Below are 23,696 nucleotides of genomic sequence, written 5' to 3'. Positions count from 1 at the left end.
GGTCTGATGAGTCTCGATTTCTGTTGAGACATTCAGATGGTAGAGTCAGAATTTGGCATAAACAGAATGAGAACATGGATCCATCATGCCTTGTTACCACTGTGCTGGCTGGTGGTGGTGGTGTAATGGTGTGGGGGATGTTTTCTTGGCACACTTTAGGCCCCTTAGTGCCAATTGGGCATCGTTTAAATGCCACGGCCTACCTGAGCATTGTTTCTGACCATGTCCATCCCTTTATGACCACCATGTACCCATCCTCTGATGGCTACTTCCAGCAGGATAATGCATCATGTCACAAAGCTCGAATCATTTCAAATTGGTTTCTTGAACATGACAATGAGTTCGCTGTACTAAAATGGCCCCCACAGTCACTAGATCTCAACCCAATAGCATCTTTGGGATGTGGTGGAACGGGAGCTTCGTGCCCTGGATGTGCATCCGACAAATCTCCATCAACTGCAAGATGCTATCCTATCAATATGGGCCAACATTTCTAAAGAATGCTTTCAGCACCTTGTTGAATCAATGCCACGTATAATTAAGGCAGTTCTGAAGGCGAAAGGGGGTCAAACACAGTATTAGTAGGGTGTTCCTAATAATCCTTTAGGTGAGTGTATATTCTATAAGCTTTTCACTTTTATTTTGCATCTGTCCCAACTTTTTTGGAGTGTGAAATGTGTTTATATTTAGAAAATACAATTATGTTGGTCAGTGAAAACTGTTGTCAGTTAAATAAAGCTTAAAGAGAATGAACAAATCACAGATTCTTGACTTTATTGGATTTTACAAAATGTCCCAACTTTTCTGGATTTGGGTGAAAAGTTGACTTAACTTAAAAAAAAGTGAGGAAACCTGTTGTCTTAAAATTAATAAGGGAAATAAACTAAATGCGCAATTGAAAAAAATAAGTTATGTGAACTTGACAATTCCACATCTTTTTTTCAATTACGTATGGTTTATTTACTTTTCCTCATTTTTTTAAAGTCAACTGGTCACTTTTTACAGTGAACAGACTAATTATGATATATTCCGAGCTGTTAATAAATATCATTGTACTATCATTTGATATGGTTCTTATAGCACTGATATGAAGCTACACGTATTATCCCACAGATGTTTCCATGTCCTGTTGTGTCTGTATGCAAACAAAGAGCCAAAAAAGGACTCTCCTCATTGAACTGAAATAATTTATCACGTAACATGCTGAAAATACATTAACATTTCCTTCAAATTGATATCTCGACACCACAGAATTTACATAATAGTCAAATAAACACATCAGTGTAACCTTCACATCCTTCTGCAGCCTATCATTAAAACAACATTACACAGTACACGACTTTCCACTGTTTGTTCATATACTGCTAATGTTATATGGTGGCTGAAAAATGTATTTGGACACTTGAATGAATGTCATTGCATTAAACAACAATGTGATGAACCTGTTATTTTACACTACTTAAAATGAAATACTAAATAAAATGTACCTCAGTAAAAGCCTCAGTAATGCAGTTTGTTTTGAGAAAAGCTCTACACTCTTAAAATGTATTACCATTCTGGGTTTCTCAAATAACTTTTCAGTGAACAGTTCTTAAAAGAATCATATTTTCTTAGTTTAGTTTAAATACATTTGAAAAATCTAAAGAACCTTTTGTGCATTCGAAAGGTTCCATGGATGTCAAAGGTTCTTTATGGACTATAGATGTCAATAAAGAACCTTTATTTTTAAGAGTGCAAGAAGGCAATGACATTCAGGCAGTTTTAAGTGTGACTTAAGTGTAAAAATACTTTGGGGCCACTGTGCATTATGCAGAAATAAAAGAAAACATAAAACAAAAACTCTTTGGTTGAAAAAGTTTCAAAATAATGACAGTTTCTCATTTTTAAATACATATGGAATCAACACTGCCGGTGTTGGCAGGACAGTATTCGCTGAAAAAAAGCTGCAATATTCTAGAACTAATATTAAAGAAAAAGAAATATTAAAAACAACAACAGAAAACAGATTGCATCACTGATTTTCATTCTCCATTGTCTGGCCACTCTCTGGAAGAATATTGAGATCTGCTGTTTTTGTATTTAATTTTCTAAACGGTCACATCATCTCAAAACCGGCCTCAGGAAACGCAAGAGCCGAATGTTTACATAAATGTTTAAATGTGTGTGTGTATGCAAATTCTAGCAGCTTCTCTGTGAAAAATAATTCAGTTTCTGTCTCATGCCAAACCCTGAGTCTGTGTATATGTAGCTGTGAATATGTGTGCATATGAGAGAGAGAGAGAGAGCCTGAGATTTTTATATCCTTCTACGCTACTTTCTGCATGATTTTGGAAGTGAACCATTTTGACCCATTAGCCATTACCTAGTGCAAATAAAAGCTCTCCATCAGGGGTGTAAATGTACAGAGAAATTGTACTCAAGGTCATGCCCGGCGTCAAGGCTTCGGGGGTGTTATGTAAGATTGCGAGGTAATACAAGATCTTGAAAATTGATAGACCTCTTGATGGAAATTTGTTTCCATCAAGAGGTGCATCAATGTTTGGTCAAGAGTCCAGCACTCTGTAAAGTCTCCTCCAGCACATCCCAAAGACTTTCACTGAATTTAAGGTCTGGATTCAGAGGAGCCGATTCACGTGTGAAAATGATTCTTCATGCTCCCTCCCATCCATTCTTTCACAATCTGAGCCTGATGAATCTTGACATGGTCATCCTGGAATATGGCCATGATGTGTCTTCCTACATGGTTATTTAAGAAATGAAAATCTACACACGCCATCAGTTAGGGTTAGAGGAACTGTTGCCAAACATATAAAATGCTAGAAACATAATAATTACTAAAGACAGGCTGAGTACACACAGTACTAAGCAAAAAGTATATTTTGAAACCCATCTCAAGTCATGTTGGCATATCTTATTTTAGTTAATCCTGCCTCAGATGTTGTTGTGGTCATATTTCACAATGGAATGGATTTGGATGTTTCAAAAAAAAAAGTTAAGGCAAATGATTTGTTAGCTCAATAAACAAAAACAAAAAAAGGGGAAGAATTTTGGAAGAATGGTTTTGGAAAGATTTAAACCAATTTTAATGCAAAACGTGTTTGTATTTGATGCTCTAAATGTCCTAAAATAATACTTTTTTGAGTACAATGACTCCAGTACTTTACACCCCTGGCCTACAATAATATATCCAACCATATTCAGCAGCCAAGCAGAAGTGGAGTGGCATTTTATTGCCTGTATTTTTTTTACACAATAACACACACAACAGCACCTATCTCATCTCATGGATGTATCTGGAAATGGAGAAAAAAAATTCCCATACAGTTAAATCATCCCTGCAGGTAGGGAGTTTTACAGCCACCATAGTCTCTTTCCTTTAGGGACGTTTTTACACATGTTAGTGGTTCATGTAGTCAAGTGATCACTACATGGCCAAAAACATGCGGACAATGTTGGAACATAAAAGCAGGGATTTGTTCCCATTTAGACACGAGCAGATGGCACGCTCCTGTTAGTAATAGGTGTAGCTGAAATGTCCAAGCTGTTTGGAATAGGGTGTCCACATACTTTTGTCGACGTAGTGTACTTTTTTATTTCCAGGAGTTCCAGTTATTAAAGTTGTTCGTTTAAACTCGTCAGTTTGATTTTCCAGGTGGTCCAGATGGACGTCAGAAGCGAGCCACTTCAGCGAGGCTGGGCACTGTTCCCTGATCCAGATGCAGGTGGTGCAGTCCTGTGTTAAAACTGGCACACAGGAGACTGCTGGAGTCACACGGAGCCAGAGACACCAAAGGCCCCGAACCGTCCAGCGTTAATGTGTACAAACATGCTGCAGAGAGAATATGGAGGAGACAAGAATCAAACCATGTGGATTTAAAGCTGATATGGCTCATTTTTTTTCATGGTTGTATGGCCTGACATTTTTAGTAAAAGCTATTCGTTTCCAAAAGCATGACATACACTAAGGGCCAGATTTACTAAACAGGGCAAATTAGCCTAAGGCCCCGATCACACAGAACGCTTTTTTCAGGTTCGAAAACGCAAGGCGCACTGCACTGCCTTTTATTGGTCGACGTTTTTCAATTTAGAAAATAGCAGTGCGCTGCGGTTTTTTTATGTTGCTAGGAAACCCCCGAATCAGCTGTCCTGTCAGTCTCATCAAGGTAACGGTCGCCACAACGGAAGGCCCGCCTCTCCATTCATTTGATTGGACAATAGAAAAAAAACGCGGTGACGCTCTCTGCCAACAGAAATCTATTCAAAAAAGGTGCCTCTCACTGCAAAAATGCAAAATTTTTATTTAAATAAAACCACCACATTTAAATAAAAGGTTTACTGAGCTGTTTACACAGTCATATACAATAAAAGAGCTAGCACAGCAACAGGAAATAAAAATGTATGCAAAAACCGCTCACCGGTAAAATGACTTCTCTGTCCTGTAGCCTACTATACTTGTAGCCATTAAAACACGTATTTAGTTCCAGTTTAAAAATAATAATGTTATTTTTTTATTTCATTTACGTTGAAAAGTGAACAGCTTTTCATTAACGATTAAGCCTAGTTGATGACGCAGCACACAACCCATTCGCATCTCACGTGCAGAGCGAAAACAACTATGGCGGAAGGTACGGAGGAGTTCATAGCTAAAAGAGGGGCTACCTCTACAATCTGGAACCTGTACACACAGATATATTTTCACTCGCTGAGCACTTGGACTGAGCGCTTAAGAGATTCGCTCTCTTTCTCAATCGATCGGTGAAGCACACTATTTCAGTTCATCTCAATGAATGCACAGTGTATTTGACGCACAGTAAATACTAGTGTGAGGCGCGCGTGCGCGAGCGCTCAGTGTTTCACACACACTCAAAGAGAGAGCGAGAGAGTCTTATACCACACAGAATTGACGTGCTACATGTAAACAATATTCTTCTTTGTTGTATTTTCCTGTAAAATAATGGCGTTAGTTTGCAATTAACTAATGCACAAACGCAATCTCATTGGCTGGCGCGCACCTATTACTATTACTTTTACTATACTATTACTTTGCCTGTTTTGATTTCAGCAAATCAGTTTGAATGAGTGCTGACAACGTGATTAATATTCATGAACCCAGTAGCACATTAATCCTTAGACCATTTTTTTTGTCTCTAGTGTCTTCGGACAGCTCTTTGGTCTTGGCCATGTTAGTAGTTGGATTCTTACTGATTCTATGGGGTGGACAGGCGTCTTTATGCAGCTAACGACCTCAAACAGGTGCATCTAATTTAGGATAATAAATGGAGTGGAGGTGGACATTTTAAAGGCAGACTAACAGGTCTTCGAGGGTCAGAATTCTAGCTGATAGACAGGTGTTCAAATACTTATTTGCAGCTGTATCATACAAATATATAGTAAAAATCATTCATTGTGATTTCTGGACTTTTTTTTTTAGATTATGTCTCTCAAAGTGGACATGCACCTACGATGACAATTTCAGACCCCTCCATGATTTCTAAGTGGGAGAACTTGCAAAATAGCAGGGTGTTCAAATACTTATTTTCCTCACTGTATGGCTGGATGACATGAACGCTGGATGACATGCCAAGATGCGCATAAATTCTAAAAATTTGTATTAAAAAACAGATGTGCTCAAGTGAGGTGGATAAATGTTTTATCTGATAAGAATCAGTGCCTGACGAAGACCTGTCGGTCGAAACGTTGCAATAAATTGGAGCAGTTATATCAGTGCGGACATCACATTTGTTTTTGCTTCAGTTTTCTGATAAGAAGAGCAAATATGATGGAAACAAATTTACTGAATAAATCCCTCGAAGCTCAACAAAAAAACTCACGTGATTTTGCCTCAACTGCGGACTAGTCACCTTTATTTATATAGCGCTTTATAAAATACAAATGGTTTCAAAGCAGCTTTACAGTGATAACAAGAAAATGATTCAATGATGCAAACAGTTATTTTGGCTGTAAAGCAGCTCTAAATATAATGTCATTGTTCATCTGAAGTCAGTTCAGTGTTGATTCAGTTCCGTTCTAAAGATCATCAATTATTAAATATAGTTAATTTAATCGATAAAGCAGTGCTGCAAAAATGTATGTCATTGTCCAGCTCAGTTCAGTTCTCATACAACAGCATCAGTACAGTCAGATCATTAATATTGTTGAATATTAAGTTTCCCCAACTAAGCAAGCTAGAGGCGACAGCGGCAAGGAACCCAAACTCCATCAGGTGACAGAATGGAGAAGAAAACCTTGGGAGAAACCAGGCTCAACTAACCAGTGGGCCAATTTCATCGCACAGCATCTCAAATGATAGGTTGATCATTCTGAAATGCCTGAGCAAGTCTGTCAACAAAATGATTTTTTTTTTAAATTACTAGAAGAGTCTCACATAATTGCGTTCCCAAAAACTAGCATCCAACAGCAAGATAAAATGACAGCGTTGTTGTGTTTCGTCTGCACGCTCCGAGATGCATAAAAGAGCCACAGTGGCTTCCCCAATTGCCTCAACTTCCATTTTTATTACACGTTTTGCACCGATTTCCCAGGAAGTACCGATTTTGTTCTCTTGAACACATGGAATGGAAACGCTGATTTATTCGCAAATTATTTATGTGTTATTCCAATTCTGCGCATAAATTCGCAACTTTGGATGGAAACATAGCAAGTGTTATTTAAAGATGAAGTGTCCTTTTTTTAATATTTGGAAAACGTTTGCATTTCAATTCCACATCATCAAAAACATGAAGTTCAAAACAAAATGTTCAAAACAGCCTTTATTTGAAATATAAATTTTCGCTTTTGATTGTTGTGTAGCTGTGGGAGAATGAAGGGACATGTTTTTTAAAACTACAAAATTAAGTGTGTGGATGTATCTTTCACGCTCTATGGCAGGCTGGACATATAATTACTTGACATGTTTAATCTTAGTGATTTCTTAAGTTATTCAAGCCTGCCGGCTGTGTACGGACGTTGTTTTGTGCCGCTATTTTGTATTGAAGTCTATGGGAAGTCTAGTTTATTACGTCCCTAAAAAGGGGCGTTGACGAAATTGACAGTTAAGTTCCCGGATGTGCCGGTAGTCCGTATAGGGCCCAATATATTTATATATACTATATGATTTTTATTTGGATTTCTAAGCAAAGTAATGTGTGGCATATATAGGTCGACCGATAGTGGATTTTACCGATACCGGTAACTAGGTTGGACCGCACTTGCCGATAACCGATTAATCGACAGATTAATTTTTTTAATGGATACTGGATGAAAAAACATAAGTAAAACAGTGCTGAACGTTATAACATGAAATAAAAAAAATTAAAAACAGTACTGATCCATGAAAATTTGCTCAATTAAAAACATAAATATGAATATTAAAATAAGAAGTTCTAACAGAACAATTTTTCTGAAAATAATTTAAACATTAAAAAATTACAGGTCAAATTTGTGTCTTTACCTATAACCTAGAAACATGCATGTACATTTCATAGGTAACACTAGATGACAACACTAGTCCCTGTGCAACAAGGATGCATTAGCTTACATTAACTATATGCATTATGCAATATACATTTTTACAGGATGTATTAATATGAGCAATACAATTGTATCTTGATCATTCATGTTTGTTCATAGTGCATTCACCAAGGTTAACAGATAAAAATAAAAATTCAAACTCAACTTAATGTTGAAATTAACATACTAATAATGAACAATACTTCCACAGCATTTATTAACCTTAGTTAATGTTACAAATGGAATCTTATTGTAGTGTTACCATTTCATACAAATCCAAACAGTCTGCTTTTTTAGAAGGAGATTATCTAATAAAAAAAATGAGTGCGTTTCTGCTTTGTTTATGTTTCTGTCGGCAGCGTGGCGATACAGTTTGCATTCTCACATCACTAATTTTATATATGAAACATTTAGGTGTGACTTGCGTGTGTTTTTATCACATTGTTTTAACTGCTTGAGGTACTGCTAATGTTAGGGTCCTCTCAGCCTCGCTGACAAACATACACACTGCTGTTATGGACCTGTTAATACAGCATCTAGTCAAGAAATGCATTACTTTACAATGATTTGGAAACAAGTACTGTTGTGTTCTGTATTCATACCGTTTCGCTGTCATGTTTTAAACGCACATCTTATGTGTCAGCGCTCTCCGTGCAGCGTCGCGCGCAGCCTCACGTGTGAATGTAAACAACACAAGGCGTCAGTGAGTTTTTATTTGGCCTCTAGAGGCCGCTCTTGTGCTATCTAATGCCAGCAGATCCTTCTCAGGGCTCTTGTACTGTGTAATGACAGCGCACCCGACTCAGCCGCTCCAGCAACGCTGTGGATTTTTGCTGATAACCTATTGTTCCACCAATCAGCTATCGGTGCCGATTAATCGCAAAACCGATGAATCGGTCGACCTCTGGTGGCATATATTTACATATTTATTTAAATATATGCCATCCAAAAGAGATGGGCTTCTCCAGCTGAGTTCGTCTCCTCTTAAAGTTTCCTTTTTATCTAACTAAACAGTTTTTTGACTTGTCTTCCAAAGACAGGAAGCTGTTAACCCACAAGCCACCTGGTTAATCCTCTTGTGTTTAAAAAACAGAATACAAGTGCATATGTGTGCCTGTTACCTGCAGTGTTCTGATCCCATATTTTTACTGAGCTGTCATACGATGACGATGCCACAAGGGCAGGACACCCGGGACGGGGAGGCACAAACACGCAGCACGCGGTGCTCTGCAGGTGTCCTCTGTATTCGGCCACCTTACAGCCAGGCTGTCTGAGGTCCCACAGCTACACACAAGCATAAACACACAAAAACTATATACATTTATGCACATGCACAGCTGTGTCCTGGCAGTATCCGTACACACACTCACCGTGGCCTCGCAACCCTGCCCACCGAAACCGTTGCTGGACGACAGCAGGTGGTAACAGTTGGAGCTGATGTCACAGTGTGTCTGAATGTACTGCTTTGCTGGAAATGTGTTAGTCACCTGCCAGGTACGACTATCCCACACCCTGCGACAGACAATACACATCAACACACTAACAAAGTCAAACAATTTTTTTTGTTATAAAGCATATATTTCACACATTTTTACAAAGAAGCTTTACATTAAAATCATGATGATATATATTATCTTAATGCCTTATAGTCGTATTTAGCAGATTAGAGCTGTGCAACAATATATGGTTACACTTTATTTTGATGGTCCGCTTTAGACATCGTCAATGTCAACTAACTCTCATACTGTTAGTAGACAGTTAGGGTAAGGATTAGTAGAATAAGTTGACATGTAGTTACTTATATTCAGTCTGATGGGAAGCATACAAATAAAGTGTTAGCAGATATTAAGCAGACAGTCTACTAATACTCCAATGAGTGTTAGTTGACATGTAGTTGCAAAAGTTACTTATAGTTAGTTAGTTAGTATAATGTCTAAAGTGGACCACCGAAATAAAGTGTTACCCAATATAGTTAACATTTTGTGATGATACAAGCAATCAAGCTGTTGAGATTTGCTATATAGTTATTTATAACTTTACACAGGGGCGTAACTACCCAATGCCAGAGGGGTATGCAGCAACAATTTTGGCGGCGCCCCATCCCCCCCCCGAACGAAAATAATCTGAATTTTTATAACGATTCCAAGTAGGAACCGGTTCTCGATGCCCAATACTAGTAACAATGTTGCTACCAAACATTCTAGAGCGCTCTTTAGTGCCTACTAAATTGTAACATGAATTTCCAAATATCTTTTATTTAGCCTATCTATTTTATGTTATCAGTCTTATTTTTTTTTTGAACAAAAGTTTAATATATTTTTTATTGTTTATTGTTTGTTCTTGTATTTTAATTAAAAATAGGCTAATAACGAACAAAAAAATAAACATTTGTTTGAAAGTAATTAAAGAGGAAATTATGAGGTAAGCAATATCATACGAGCAAGAGTGCTAGAGTAGCCTATATCAGCACGATTGCAAAATGCAATATCAATTTTATTTTTGCAATTTTGAGAACACTAAGGAAAGAGCACGTTCTTTTCGTCTGTTTGGATACTTCAAACACAAGTTTGCACTGCCTGTTTGGTTTGCCTGTTTAGCCTATAGGCTACACGTTGATAACGTGTGTTTTGTCCAACTCATAGCGCTCGTCCTCGACGCGTGATTTACCATATGAGCGCTGGGGTCACGGTTTTTAAAATAGCAAATCACGCATCGAGGACGTGCACTTTGATATAAAAACACGCGTCGGAAACTGTCAAAACTGTTTTGCTGTCAAATCGCACGCTTTTGACGTGTCAATGCGCAATCAGACACCCGCCCAAGCGTGAACACGTTGGCCGCCAGGCGCGCCCACTCGCGATATTCCATTATTATCCAAAAGCCTATTATGGAATCTTATGAGGGCGCCTACTCTAGCCTGTTAGTCCTCTAAAATGTTATATAATATTGAGGAAATACAGAAATGATTTAGGAACGCACAACAGCAGCTACATATAGAAAATACCAAAAAAATTATATATATTTTTTTTTATACCATCGCTTTGGCGCCCCCAAGATGCTGCGCCCCTATGCGCCGCATATAGCGCATACTCACTTTTTGCGCCACTGACTTTACATGAGTACAGTGAAAATCATTCTAAAGTATTTAATAATCTTAGTTATGTTCATTTCAACATTTGCTAACACATTAAAATCAAAAGTTTTTTCCGTTAATATTATTCAATAGACATGAACTAACAATGAACAGTTGCATTTTAATGATGAACAAATATTTAAAATACTGTATCCAGTGATTTGCTCATTGTTAGTTAATTTTAGTCAATGCATTACCTAAATTAAACAAATGGGACCTTATTGTAAATGAACAGGTATTTTTTATTGAACAGTTGAATTTTAATAATTAACTAAGATTAAAAAATGCTGTAACTCATTATTAGTTAATTTTAATTAATGCACCTCAGTGGAAAAAAATAAACACTGTGTGATGATATAGTTTACATTTTGCAATTATATAGTTTACATTTTACGATGATATAATCAACCACGCAGCTTATTTGTTTAGTAATTTTTCCAGAGAAACAGATCTCTGCAAACAATGACAGCACACCAACGTAATGGATCATACGACATATCACTTCTGACCTGATAGTTTTGTCTTCTGAGGTTTGGACAATAGATGAGCTTCCTGGTACCCAGCACACATGGGTCACCTGAAACAGAGGGCAACAGGACAAGACACATTCATATTCAGTGACTAACAATAATATTCAGGCCCAAGTAAGAAATAATTGACTCCGGGCGTTGAATTATTAGACAAATTATGGTAACGGGTTCATGAAGCGGTTACCATGTCTCAAGACTTGTTCAGATGTTTTATTTCATAACATTTGCCAGGTTTTTGTCCTTAAACTTACGCATCTCATCCCAAACCTCCGTTGCTAATACCAAAACGTCATTTCAGAGCTAGTTGAGCCATTGATATGCAGACTAAAGCGGTTATTGGAGAGAGTTTGATAGATGAATTACCTGCATCTGTGTCTCTCAATAGTGTTCGACAGCAGCGTCTCTAATAATAGCAAAGTTGTAAGTTTACCTGCCTCAAAAACAGCAACGTTACTACCTCGCTACTGAAAAACGTCATTGACGTCACTTTATCTATTTTATTGATTAAGTCGCAGGGCAGCGCAGACAACAAGTTTCTGTGCATGTGAATGTTTCTGTCAGTGTGTCTATGCTGAATGTGTGCTTAAGGGAGGGAGAGAATGTGTTTGTATTCTATTGTTGGTTATAGTTACTTGCTTGGTCAGTGTCTCTGTGGGTTTTGGAAATGCTTTGAAAATGCTGAAATCATTTGGCGAAGTCAGGGCTCTAGAGTCGCACATGCGCCCAAAAATTGTAAGGGTGCGACTAAAATTTTTCCTAGGTCGCACCAGTGCACCTAACGTCCTTACATCCGCTCAGCTGCCTCTCCACGAACGAAGCGTTTGTTCTCCTTTGACTGAACTCACACACACTCATGGTTGGATCATGTCATGGTCTAAACCAATCAGAGACAGAGATGGGGCGGGTCTTTGCCTCTGATTGGCTGTGGTCCAGATATTCCTGCTCCGTGCTGTGTGTGTGATTGAAATTGGGACCTGAGCAGCACCAGAGAAACAGTTACGGCAATCAGCATCAGCAAACTAAACGCTGAAACGGTTTGTGAGTCCATTTCACTGAAGGTGTGCATGTGTGTGTGAGAGAGAGTGAGAGTGTGTGAGTGAGTGAGTGAGTGCGCGCATCCGCCCTAAACTACGTCATTGTCATGACAACCACCTGCTCAGGCGGCACGAGAATCAAAACATCTAGGAATAGCTCCATATGGCAAATTTTTTAAAATATCTAACGTTACCATTAAAGTAAAAGAGTCCTGTACTCACATCGTCAAGCAAACCAACAAAACAAAATTGTTGTGTCTAATCATTTGGCGTTCGCCGTTTGTAATCTTCCTTTGAAGAGACTGGCAGAACGTGCGGCAACATTTCCCTCAGATACAGTAAATGCTTAACCCAGTCTGCGTCACTACTGTGATTCATTGTGCATTGTTGTATTATATTCCAAAAAAAATTTCTTTGAGAACGATATTTGCTGATATATCTACTGTCCTACCCGAAACGCTTACATTAGTATAATTGTTAATTTGTTGTGTCTGCTGCAAAGTTACTTTCTGGCTCTTTGAAAAAACTTTCAACCACTCTTAATCCTGCGGTGATCTACCCGTAATAATTCATAATTTCATTATAGCATTTGTTCCAGCTGGCACAATTTTATTAAGAAAAATAAAAAAAACTATAGTAACGTTACCACATAATTATGACAATCATCAAAGCGTGATATATATATATATATTTTTTTTTTATTTATTATGAGTTGTATTTCATTGTTTATTTCATTATTTTTTAAATTAATTTATAACACTGTAGTTTTAAAATAGTAGTGTTCAAAGCATTGTTTCCCTTGATTTTAATTCCTGTTTAAATGCATATATTATGTCATTTACATAATCTATATATGAATGTATAGGGAGCGTGATAAAAAGGCGACCTTGAAATTGTGGTGTTAAAGGCGACGCGAGCCGGGGAATTTTTTGGGTGCACCAAAATAAAAAAGTTAGGCGCACCAGTGCAACCAAGGCAAAAAGTTAGTCTGGAGCCCTGGAAGTGATATGGAACTGTAATGCAGTCAAGACCTGCCTGGAACTACTTTAGCTGTGTGTTAACTGGAAAATAATTTCACACCTTTGAACGTTCGTCAACCAATCAGAATCAAGCATTTAACAACCTTATAGTCTAGGTAATAGCTATGCGCAAGAATATATTTCTGAAGACTGGCTTTTCTAACCAGGTTACGTGAGATGGTGTTTGTCTGCAGACATTCTCCCGACTCAATGTCCCAGAGGCGCATGGAGTTATCCCGAGAGCCCGTGCACAGCTTTGCGCCATCTAAAAGACAAAATCAAATAAAAAACACATTACAGCATTGTGTCTGAGATTTTGTGCATGTTGCATGTTAATCGTTTGAGCGTTTGTTCACCTGGGCTGACCACTACCCCGTTAACTACGAGTTCATGGCCACAAAACTCCTGGACGGGTTCTGTATCTCGACCCAGATCCCACATCAGCACCGTCTTATCCCGGGACGCACTGAAGATTAACGAACTTCCTTTAAAACAACACAACTAAAGGAAAAAAAGAGAGATTTATATTGTACATATATATAAAAAAACATACTTGTTCATTGCTTCATCTCTATGTGTGCAAAATATATAAAAAGGTACACTATGTAATTTTTTTTGTTCAAAATTAATAATACATCGTCAATCCTTCTTCCAAAACGTGTTTTTGTCTTACCCTTATTCACTGTTAAGCTAATTATAAGTGCTTCTTTTAGACCTGTCGGGATAGTTTTTGGAGGAAATTGCGTACATACTGTACGTCACTCGTGTGTCTCATCATATCCGTAAATAGAGAAAAGTTGCTCCGGCTTCTTTGATGTGTGTCTGGTGTGGGAGTGGCATAGGCTAGTTGTCACAACGAGTGAGAAAGGTTGACATGGAGCAACTAAACCTCCAACCTCCGGGGAAAGCACCCGTTTTATAAATGGGCAAAAAGAGGAGTCTGGCAAAAAGAAAACCCGACAGAGCTTGTAATAAAACAAGAATCAACATCGGCTTGGCTTTTCTGAGATGGTGTTTTTATTACTTAACAGGTGAGTAAGGTATTGTAATGAACAGATAAATTGCCATATGTAGCTCTAACAGAGTTCATTGTAATGCTGCGTTCACACCAAACGCAAATAGAGCGTCTGGCACGAGTGATTTCAATGTTAAGTCAATGGAAAGGCGCGTCCAGTTCGCGCGAATGACGCAAATTGGACGCGAATTGAGCGTCTTGCGCGATATGCGCGTTACATGCGAATGGTGCTGTTGTGCATTCACGCGTTTGAAGCGAATTCGCGTCTGACGCCCGAGTTGAAAAATTTGAACTTTGGCGTCAATTCGCGCCGCGTTAACCAATCAGGAGCCTGCTTGCTGCTGTCACGTGGTAAAGTGACGTGTATGAGAAACCCTGCATAAATTAAAAATAGTACTATTGTGTCACAAAATGTAGTTTTAAGACTTTTTTAGGTGGGAATGTAGTTGTTTAAAGCTCAAATCTGTGGTTTATTTATAAAGAGAGCGCCTATTTAAAAAAAATAATCTTGTGTTTTTGGAGTTGTGAGATCCAGGCGATCACCGGGCAATCACTGCTCATAACCCCGGCGAAGGCAGCCTTTCCTCGGCCAGTCCTTCTGGCGTCTGCCGCTGGCTCTGATGTCCTGTAGTGGTTCGTTTTGTGTAGATCTAACGGCCGAGCTTTGCTCTCATGAATCTATAATTTGTTGTCTGCCAAATCGTTTTGACTGAGGGCAAAGAGAAGTTTCATAACTTTATATTTTAAGGATATTTAAACATACATGCAGTGAAGATAATGTAGGAGTTGCCTGGACCACATTTGTGTGGCTTTTCATGCTTAATATATATTTTTAATGAAAATGAAAAGAGGCAGAGTGGTGTTTTATGACATATTTCTCCTGGAGTGCCTTGAACGCGCGTCAATTTCGCTTCCAGCGCTCGATTTCTACGAATGCATTCAAAATGTTCCCGTGTGAAAGTAGACGCGGTTGACGCGATTTTTACGCTCTATTCGCGTTTGGTGTGAACACAGCATAAAGTATTATTTATTGTGAAGGCTCATTTCATTATGGTTGTTGTAGCGCTGTGCTGGAATTCATTTTCAAGGAAGTCCCGTGTCTATTAATGGGTAAAGCTAGTCAGCTTGAGATCCTTTCCATCTAAACTGGTTGTCTCTATTAAGCCTAGTAGTGAGTGTTTTATGAGCAGTGGGATAACCATAATCATCACACAGACCCGAAGAAAAAACCAAAACAATGTTCTTCTGCAAAATGCATGCGGTTTTCTTTTTTTAACTGTTAGAGGGCCAAAAGTTACATAGTGTGTATATACAAGTGTAACCTTGTTTATTTTTGTTCCACCGATGAAAATTGTTCCAAAACAAGTCAAAGCAGGATCCGGCATTGCTCGTTGAATCTAATTAGAAAGACTTACTGTAGTTTTATTACCTTTGTAATCTCTCTGCTATGGCCCGGGAATGATTTACACAGTTTTCCAGCCTTCCAGTCATAGACAACAACAGCCTGACCACAAAACAACAACAGAAATCACATTAAAATGCATATTTTGATCAAACATTGAACAAGATATTATGACGACTATTGCCAGTTTATATAAAGCCTTAAATGTGGAGCATGCTTGCATGTTGTCTGATGTTGATATGATGTTCATAGTGGCTTATGCGTGTTGCTATAGTGGTTGCTAGGTGGCTGCTTCCCAGTTTTAACACACCCCAGGTAAAAATACTTAGAAATGTTCCAGCACATCTCTTCTCAATGAGCAGCATGATTTGAGAAATCATTTATGTCCATTTCACAAACGGTGAGGGAGGAGTTACATGCCAAATTGAATGTGTATAACTCAATGTCATTATTGAATTATAAACATATAATATATTAAAATGACTATATTTTAAAATGTAATTTATCATTACTCCAGTCTTCAGTGTCACGTGATCCTTCAGAAATCATTCTAATATGCTGATTTGCTACTAAATAAACATTTCTGATTATTATCAAAGTGGAAAACTTCGTTTGTGTGTGGAAATAGTACCAATTTTTAAACAGCATTTATTAGAAAGCTTTTGTAACATTATAAATGTCTTTACTGTCACTTTTGATCAATTGAATGTGTCCTTGCTGAATAAATGTATTCATTTCATTGAAAGAAAACAAATCTTACTGAACCCAACATTTTTAATAGTAGTTGTATTTCAATAAAAAGATTGATTTGACACATTGTTTTATTATGTGAGAACAAAGAATGCGGCGACATGAAGCTATAGCGCAGAGTAGGAAATTGAGACGTCAGAGACAACAGTCAAAAATACAAATACAGTTATGAAGACAGTCACAAAGTCAATATACAAATATATTTGACCACAGACCATGCTTGCTGCCTTTGACCGTGATGCTTTTGACCAATCAGAATCACGTATTCCACAGAGCTGTAATAATCAAGATTTAAAGGTTTGTTCATTGTTACTATGAGCAATAAAGCACTGTTAATGATGCTTTACAAAAATACAGAAGTCCATTGAGACCATGAGAAAAATGTACATGATTTGATTTATGCATTGATAGTAACTAAAGAGTTTACAGTAAATTAGTAAGGGTTAGGTCATTTACACCAGTGTTATTTTAGAATTAATTATATATTATTATAGTATTTATTCATTAATTTTCAGATTAAGTTTTAGTAATTTTATATATAGTTTTAATAACTGTTTAAATATTTATATTATTCTCTTCTATTATAATTTTATTTCAGTTTTAGTACTTATTTCAGGATTCTCTAAAAACATAAATTTTCATTATCTCAAAGTTTTTTAAAGTTGTCATTACATAAGTTTATGCATTTTATTTTATTTCAACTAGGGCTGCACAATTAATCGAATTACATTTTTTGCAATTAATTTTTTTTCTGCAATTACAAAATAAAAGTCTACTTATATTATTCAGTGTGCTTAATGTTTTTTCTTTCTATCTAAGTTTTTCCCCATTGTTTTATTTTTATTTTTAGTATAACATTATAATACCATGCACATTCTTAAAGAAACCAATGTATATTTTACTGAGTCTTAATGCTATAGAAAAATCAATACAAGTTTTTCAGGAAGAGTGTTTTCAGCTTGTTTATTTTGATATAACAATATAGCCTGCAGTCGCTTCAAACAATGGCATAAAGCTAATGCATCGACAGGATTTATTTTGGGCCAATATCGATTTTAACAAACAATTATTGGCCGATTCCAATACCGATATTTGTCATTTGTTCACTTCATTTAAATAGATAGTGTTTTGAACATGTTTTAAATGAGCAAAGTTCAAAAACACATGCATTAAGCTATGCTAGCTAGTTTATTGCTACAAATAATAAGCATTTGCAGCGATACTCACTACTAATAATATTCATCAAAACATTTCTATAATGAACTTGGATTGGAACAATGACACATATGAAATAAACAATGCTTTTAGGTAGGTTTAACAGTAGTTTTCAGGTACGTAAATTAAGTAAAGAAAATGTAAAAATGTTTTTGTTTTTGTCTTGTTTGATTAACATTAAAACGCAGAGAGCAGCGCAGCGTGAATATGAGGCTGCTGTCACTTTAAGAGCTGCACGGATCATATATACTGTTACACAAGTGTTTTATTTCTCAGCTGTTTACGTTCATCCAAGACGGCCATTTTAATATATTCTGTGTAAATTAGAAGCAAGACAACTCTATTCAGTATTTGCACACTGTCTGAGAAGCTGCTTTCCGGGCACGCATTATTGATGTGTGCGAACTTCTCACACAGTGTGAAGAATTGAGTTCTCTTTTGCATCTTTTTGTGCTTGAATATTTCAATTCACAAGGCTTAAAGTGCCCCTATTACGGCATTTGAAAGGTTCCTAATTTTTGTTTTGAGAGTCTCCAATAAAAAGTTTACGTGCATGCAAGGTCAAAAAACACTTAAAAATGTTTTATAATATGCATTATACACAAGTCATATGTAACTTTAGAGACGGAGACCTAAATGTGCGACTATCTATGTGCGGTAGAGAAAGCTGCTTACGTGTACAAAAGTAACCGTGAAGACTTAAATGTAAACACTGCTTTTGTGTCTTTATCAGCTTTTCCATATATACAGGCCCTGATAATAATATCAAATACGTATCGCTTGCTCCATTTCTGCAAATCCATTTAATGAATGAATGACTCATTCTCAAGCGGCAACTTCCCCCAGTTTCTTTTGAAGCCAATCAGAAGTGACTTAAACTGCAATTCATCGACTGGCCGCTAGGGACAGGCTCCAGAAGGGAGCAGAATCTCATTGAGCCCCATGTTAAAATGCCCAACTTTACAGCAGAAAAAACATGTTTACAGCCTGGTAGAAATTGTGGCTTTGGTCTATATATCTAATTTTGCCCTTCATGACAACTGTGAGGGGGGTGAATTTTTTTTTTTTTGACTCATTCGTTTACATTATATAAAGCCTTAAAGTCCTGCATAATTAAGGGCGTGGCCACTTTGAGTGACAGGTGGATTGCTGTTTGTCTGCTGTCTGTCAGTCATCACGTCACCTCAGCTCCGCCCACATCCCGCCTCTTTGCCCATTTTCTGTTATCCGGGAGTGACGCGCTGCCAAGATGGCAATGGCCAGCTCAATCCTACTTTACGCTTCAAAACTGCTCTTCAGAATCCTATGGGTGACGTCACGGATGTCCATATATTTTTCCGGTCTATGCTCTCTCTACATGGTCTTCGTCAACAGTCGCTTGCACCACCTGCTGTTGAGGTCGAATAACAGCAGATGGAGATTATGCTCGGTAATCTACTGCTATTCGCTATTCCTGCAGTTCCCAGATAGTAGTGGGAAGTTCAGATCATTTTACTGACCCAGATCTTTGAATCTCGTTCAGCAAAATCTTTTTTCAAGTAATTTTGTTTATTTCAGCAGAATCTAATTAAAATGTTACATGTTACATTTTTCAACACATTTAGTACTTTTGGAATAAAAAATAAACTATAAGCTAATGCAGCCATGGCCAAACTTTGAGAAAGAAATGATTAATTAATTGCGATATCTTGCTTCAGGCTATGTATGCAGTCTGTTAGTTCACCTCACCTCCCGATCCAAATCATTCTTTCTTTTGTCACCGTGACAGCCTCATATGTAATACATGCGTCCGGAAACAGAAAAGATTAGTTAATCTTTCGAATCTTCTCGTTCGAGTCGTTCGTTCAAGTCCCCATAGGCTGAATGCAGAAACAGAAATGATTAGTTCATCTCTCATGTCTCGTTCTTTTTTCACGTGACCGCTTCCCGGTTCAGTGTCTCGCAACATATACAACAGTCGTATTATTGACTGCATGTTGTAATATATTTATTATTATAAAATCATCAGAAGATATGTGCAATAAACTTTTGTTATGCCTATCCATTCTGACCTACCCAATATGTCCAGGTTTCATAGGAAAATAAATAATTTTACTAGCTAAAAAACTGAAATAAACAACAAAAAAACTATGCCTTTGTTTGTAAGGAAGTTTATGAATTAATTCATTTCTGTCTCCAACACGGCTGTCACGTCATGTGACAAAAGAACAAGACTCGAGAGCTGAACTGTTTCTGCATTCAGCCTATGGGGACTTGAACGAACGACTCGAACGAGAAGACTCGAGAGATGAACTAATCTTTTCTGTTTCCAGTGACTGCATAGCCTTGCCTATGGGGCTGGGACTTGATGAACGACGCGAAACGAGACTCGAGAGATGAACTAATCTTTTCTGTTTCCTGTACAGAGCTTATGGGAGGTTGCGCATGCGTGGTCAACACAAAATGAACGAATCATCGCTCTCTGAGACAACTCGTTGTTCTCGAGTCATATTAAAGATTCGTTCAAAATGAACAAATCGTTCATGAATGACACATCACTATTCCCAGATGGTAACTGTTGAATTTTCTGTCACATATGAACCACTGAAGCTGTGGAAGCAAATTTGTAAAGCAAAATAAAATGGACCGAAAATTGCCTGTCGAATATTATGGGCTGTATTTTTTAAACAGAATTAATATTTTGGAAGCGAAATCTGAGAGGTGAATATTATGGATTATTTAATTTTTAATAATGAAAATGTGTGTGAAATGTTTTGAATTGAAATATTCACATCTCAAATATACAACCATGTTGAATTTCAGCCCATAAAAATGCAAGCCCTAAAAATTCAATGCAATAAAATGCAAGCATGGTTAATGCAATGCATATTTTTTCAAGTAGAGCAATTCAACAAGCTTTTTTGTTACAAATATATTTGGCATTGTTTTACTTCCATATGCGGCTTGTCAAGTGTTGAAAAGTGTATGAACAGACATGGTATCAATTTTGCCTTTCCAATTTGAGCCAGAGTCCGACGAGGAAACGTCTAGAGTTGCTGATGAATCAGAAAGGAGCAGGACCTTTCTCAATGATAAGTGTCAGTGTAGTTTATGGCACTTCAGGCCGATTGAACATGCAGAATCGTTGTGAGAATGTCTGAGAAGTGACGTGCTGTAATCTGATTAATCTTGCTGTCTGTCGCCATTTGTTAGTTCAGTGTAACGGAGCAAATTAATTGCCGAATTTATTTAGGTGCACGTGTGGGAACAAAATGCGGGCAATAGGCTAATGTTTCATCTTGACGTCACAACGAAACGGCTTGGGATTTGTTTTTAAAAACGATTTGTTTAATTGACTCAGAGTCGATTCTTACTTTTAATATACGGTGCACTTTAGATTTAAAACGATGCAGGATGTTTTCATTCACTTAGAGCTATGTTACACACTACATGAAAGGTAATTTTCAAAAATCCATATAATAGGGGCTCTTTAAAACCACATGCAAAGGATAAACTTTTGCAGAGATGTAGGGACAGTGACAGTGTTGCACAGTTCAATTGTCCCAAGCGTTTTTATTGTGTTATTTTGATTAGATAATTATGTAGTAAAAGTGTTCTAAAAAGATTGGATTTATATGTAATGTTAACACTTTAAAATAATATTCCATTTGTAACATTAAGGTTAATAAATGCTGTAGAGGTATTATCCATTGTTAATTATATCTGTTAACCTTAGTTAATGCACTATGAACTAACATGAATGATCAAGGTACAATTGTATTGCTCAAATATTAATACATGCTGTAAAATGTATATTGCATAGTGCATTTAGTTCATGTAAGCTAGCTAAATAAGCTAATACATACTTGTTAACAAATGGGACTGGCAGTCTGTTACCTATGACATTTACATACATGTTTCTAGGTTATAGCTAAATATTTATTTATTCCTAATATTATTTGAATGTTTAAATTATTTTCTGTAAAATTGTTTCTGTTAGATATGTTCATATTTACATATGTAATTTAACACATTTTCATGGTTCAGTACTGTTTTTTTATTTAATTTTTTGTAAAAAAGTTCAGCACTGTTATTTTTTTAAATCCAGTATCCATTTTAAAAACTATCGGCCGGTTAATCGGTTATCGGCAAGTGCGGTCGAACCTTGTTATCGGTATCTTTAAAAAGCAGCTGAAGACACTTTTATTTAGACAAGCTTTTAGTTAATTCTCGGGCTTTCATGTTTTGTTTTGGTTTTGTTCTGATGTGTTAAATTGTATATACATTGTAAAGCACTTTGTGATCTTTATCTGTGATAAGTGCTATATAAATACATTTTACTTACTTACTTACTTACTTATCGGTAAAATCCACTATCGGTCGACCTCTAAAATAAACCGTAGGTTTGTTATATCATCCTTTTTCATGCAACAGCCAATATGCCAATGGTTGTAAATTGATCAAAAATCGTTTTCAAAAAACAATTTTTAATAGTTTAAATTACAATAACACTGACTACACTAATGATGCAGTTTTATAACACTACTGTATAATTTAACTTTGAAATGGATTCCATTCAGTTTTAACTGCTTTATTATCCGCCAGCCACAGTAACCAACAGGGCAAAGCAGTGAAGGGTCAATTGTTTTTGCATTTCCACACTCAACGCCGCTACACCCGTTAATCTCAAAACCTCCCTCCAATTCAATGCTTCTCCAGCTCACCTGGTCATGCCCCCCTGACACGCACAGGTCAGAGGTCAGGCTGACGACACAGTTGATGGCACCTGTGTGAGCAGGTTCATACTGCACTACCTGGGGCACAAGTGCAGTCTCCGCACCCTCTTTGACCCTGTCAAGGTGATAACAACAACAACAACAACAACAACAACAACAACAACAGAGACTCAATGACCATAACCTCATCACAGGCATCTGTCAAATAGTTATTACTCATCATATCTCACTTGTAAAGGTCTGAGCGCCGCCGGAACTTGCTCTGTAGTTTCCCCATGTTTGTATGGGTGTCCGATCACCTGATATCAGGAGGCCTTTCTCATCTCCCCACGTTGCAAGCCATCTACAGACTCTTTCGGGATCTGAGAGAATTACAGTTTTTTACATGTTGATGAAGACATCAGTCCCTGGCAACCTCACAAGGGAGCTATTAGCTGCCAAGAACAGATGCTGAAGTTGTCTCTAGCATAAGCTGGTAATCAGTTATGTACTGGGTTCAGTTATGTATATGGGCACAGCTTGCTTCTGAGAGCTACAGGAAGACAGGGAGGGCGACCTGAATCCTATTAAGTGCATTAGTTCCTCATCGCATTAGGTAACAAGAAAGATGCAATATGGCAATATTTGGCCAAATCAAAATCTCCAGTACACATCTTCTGCAATAAACATTCATATGCAATTAAACAGCTATATGCAGACATTCACATATATGTGTATAGCCTATATATAGGCTATAGCTAGGTGCCGGTGCAAAATGCATTGCCCCTTTGAAGGCAAACCTGCAAGCACTGCATACATGCAACATACCTGGCTTTTAACCCGTGCATCTACTATTAAACTACATCAGACACACGTAGACGCATTTTAAATTCAGTGAAGTTCGCGAGAGCAAAACAAAACTTACCGTCCCAAGCCTTCCGACGCTTAGCCGGGTCTGCCAATCAGTGTGCCAGTGTTATTGTGAACGTCTCGCATGTGTGTGTGTGATATAGGAGCTTTTTGAAAGTACGTGAACAAAGGATTTATCGCGCATCTTGATCCGTTTCGGCTCTAAATCTTCCGCGGCTCCTCGCGCACAGCTTCTCCATGGCGTGAGAGACGCTTTCGCTGTTACCAGGCACACGGAGATCACGTGACGTGAACACACAGGGGGCGGGGTGACATGGGCTTCAGGTCATTGGATTTTCTGTACAACAAACTATTTTTTTTTTAAATATTAATTTATATACAACAAACAGAAAACGAACTAAACGAAATATACTAAGTAAAATATTTTTACATTATAATATTAATCCAAATTTTTTTTCAACAGGGAAAACAGTTACAAAACGCCTACTACGTCCATAAATCTGCACAACTATTAATTTATATACA

The 23,696-nt window shown here is 37.4% G+C and overlaps 1 protein-coding gene across 2 annotated transcripts; it reads right to left on the bottom strand.

Moving 5' to 3' along the window:
• Window positions 1–758: 758 nt before the first annotated feature.
• On the bottom strand, window positions 759–23,456 carry wdr31 (WD repeat domain 31). Of its 2 annotated transcripts, XM_079815837.1 has the most exons (11): window positions 23,227–23,456; window positions 22,553–22,684; window positions 22,311–22,437; window positions 16,608–16,667; window positions 15,670–15,744; window positions 13,582–13,726; window positions 13,390–13,490; window positions 11,152–11,219; window positions 8,880–9,021; window positions 8,631–8,793; window positions 759–3,829 (listed from the first exon to the last, which is right to left on the bottom strand). In XM_079815837.1, exons 2-11 carry the CDS (start codon window positions 22,597–22,599, stop codon window positions 3,669–3,671), a joined length of 1,089 nt encoding a protein of 362 aa, XP_079671963.1. In that variant the 5' UTR covers window positions 22,600–22,684; window positions 23,227–23,456; the 3' UTR covers window positions 759–3,668. The 2 variants fall into 2 exon arrangements, with proteins under 2 accessions (XP_079671963.1, XP_079671964.1); XM_079815838.1 differs by lacking the exon at window positions 16,608–16,667 and having other exon boundaries at window positions 23,227–23,452.
• Between the last annotated feature and the right edge of the window lie 240 nt (window positions 23,457–23,696).

Source organism: Gobio gobio (assembly GCF_949357685.1).
Source record: "Gobio gobio genome assembly, chromosome: 4".
Classification (NCBI taxonomy): Eukaryota; Metazoa; Chordata; class Actinopteri; order Cypriniformes; family Gobionidae; genus Gobio; species Gobio gobio.
The sequence above is the reverse complement of the archived record's forward strand: the minus strand, read 5'-3'. Positions and strand labels throughout refer to the sequence as shown.

What these genes read in the sequence shown, in the direction of transcription:
- wdr31 (XM_079815837.1), bottom strand. Translation starts at nt 22,599, where the DNA reads ATGGGGAAACTACAGAGCAAGTTCCGGCGGCGCTCAGACCTTTACAA. An exon ending in TGTCAGGGGGGCATGACCAG is followed by an intron (nt 16,668 to 22,310) that starts GTGAGCTGGAGA and finishes TGATTATTACAG; the next exon opens with CTCTGTGGAATACGTGATTC. An exon ending in CGGGGTAGTGGTCAGCCCAG is followed by an intron (nt 13,491 to 13,581) that starts GTGAACAAACGC and finishes TTTGTCTTTTAG; the next exon opens with ATGGCGCAAAGCTGTGCACG.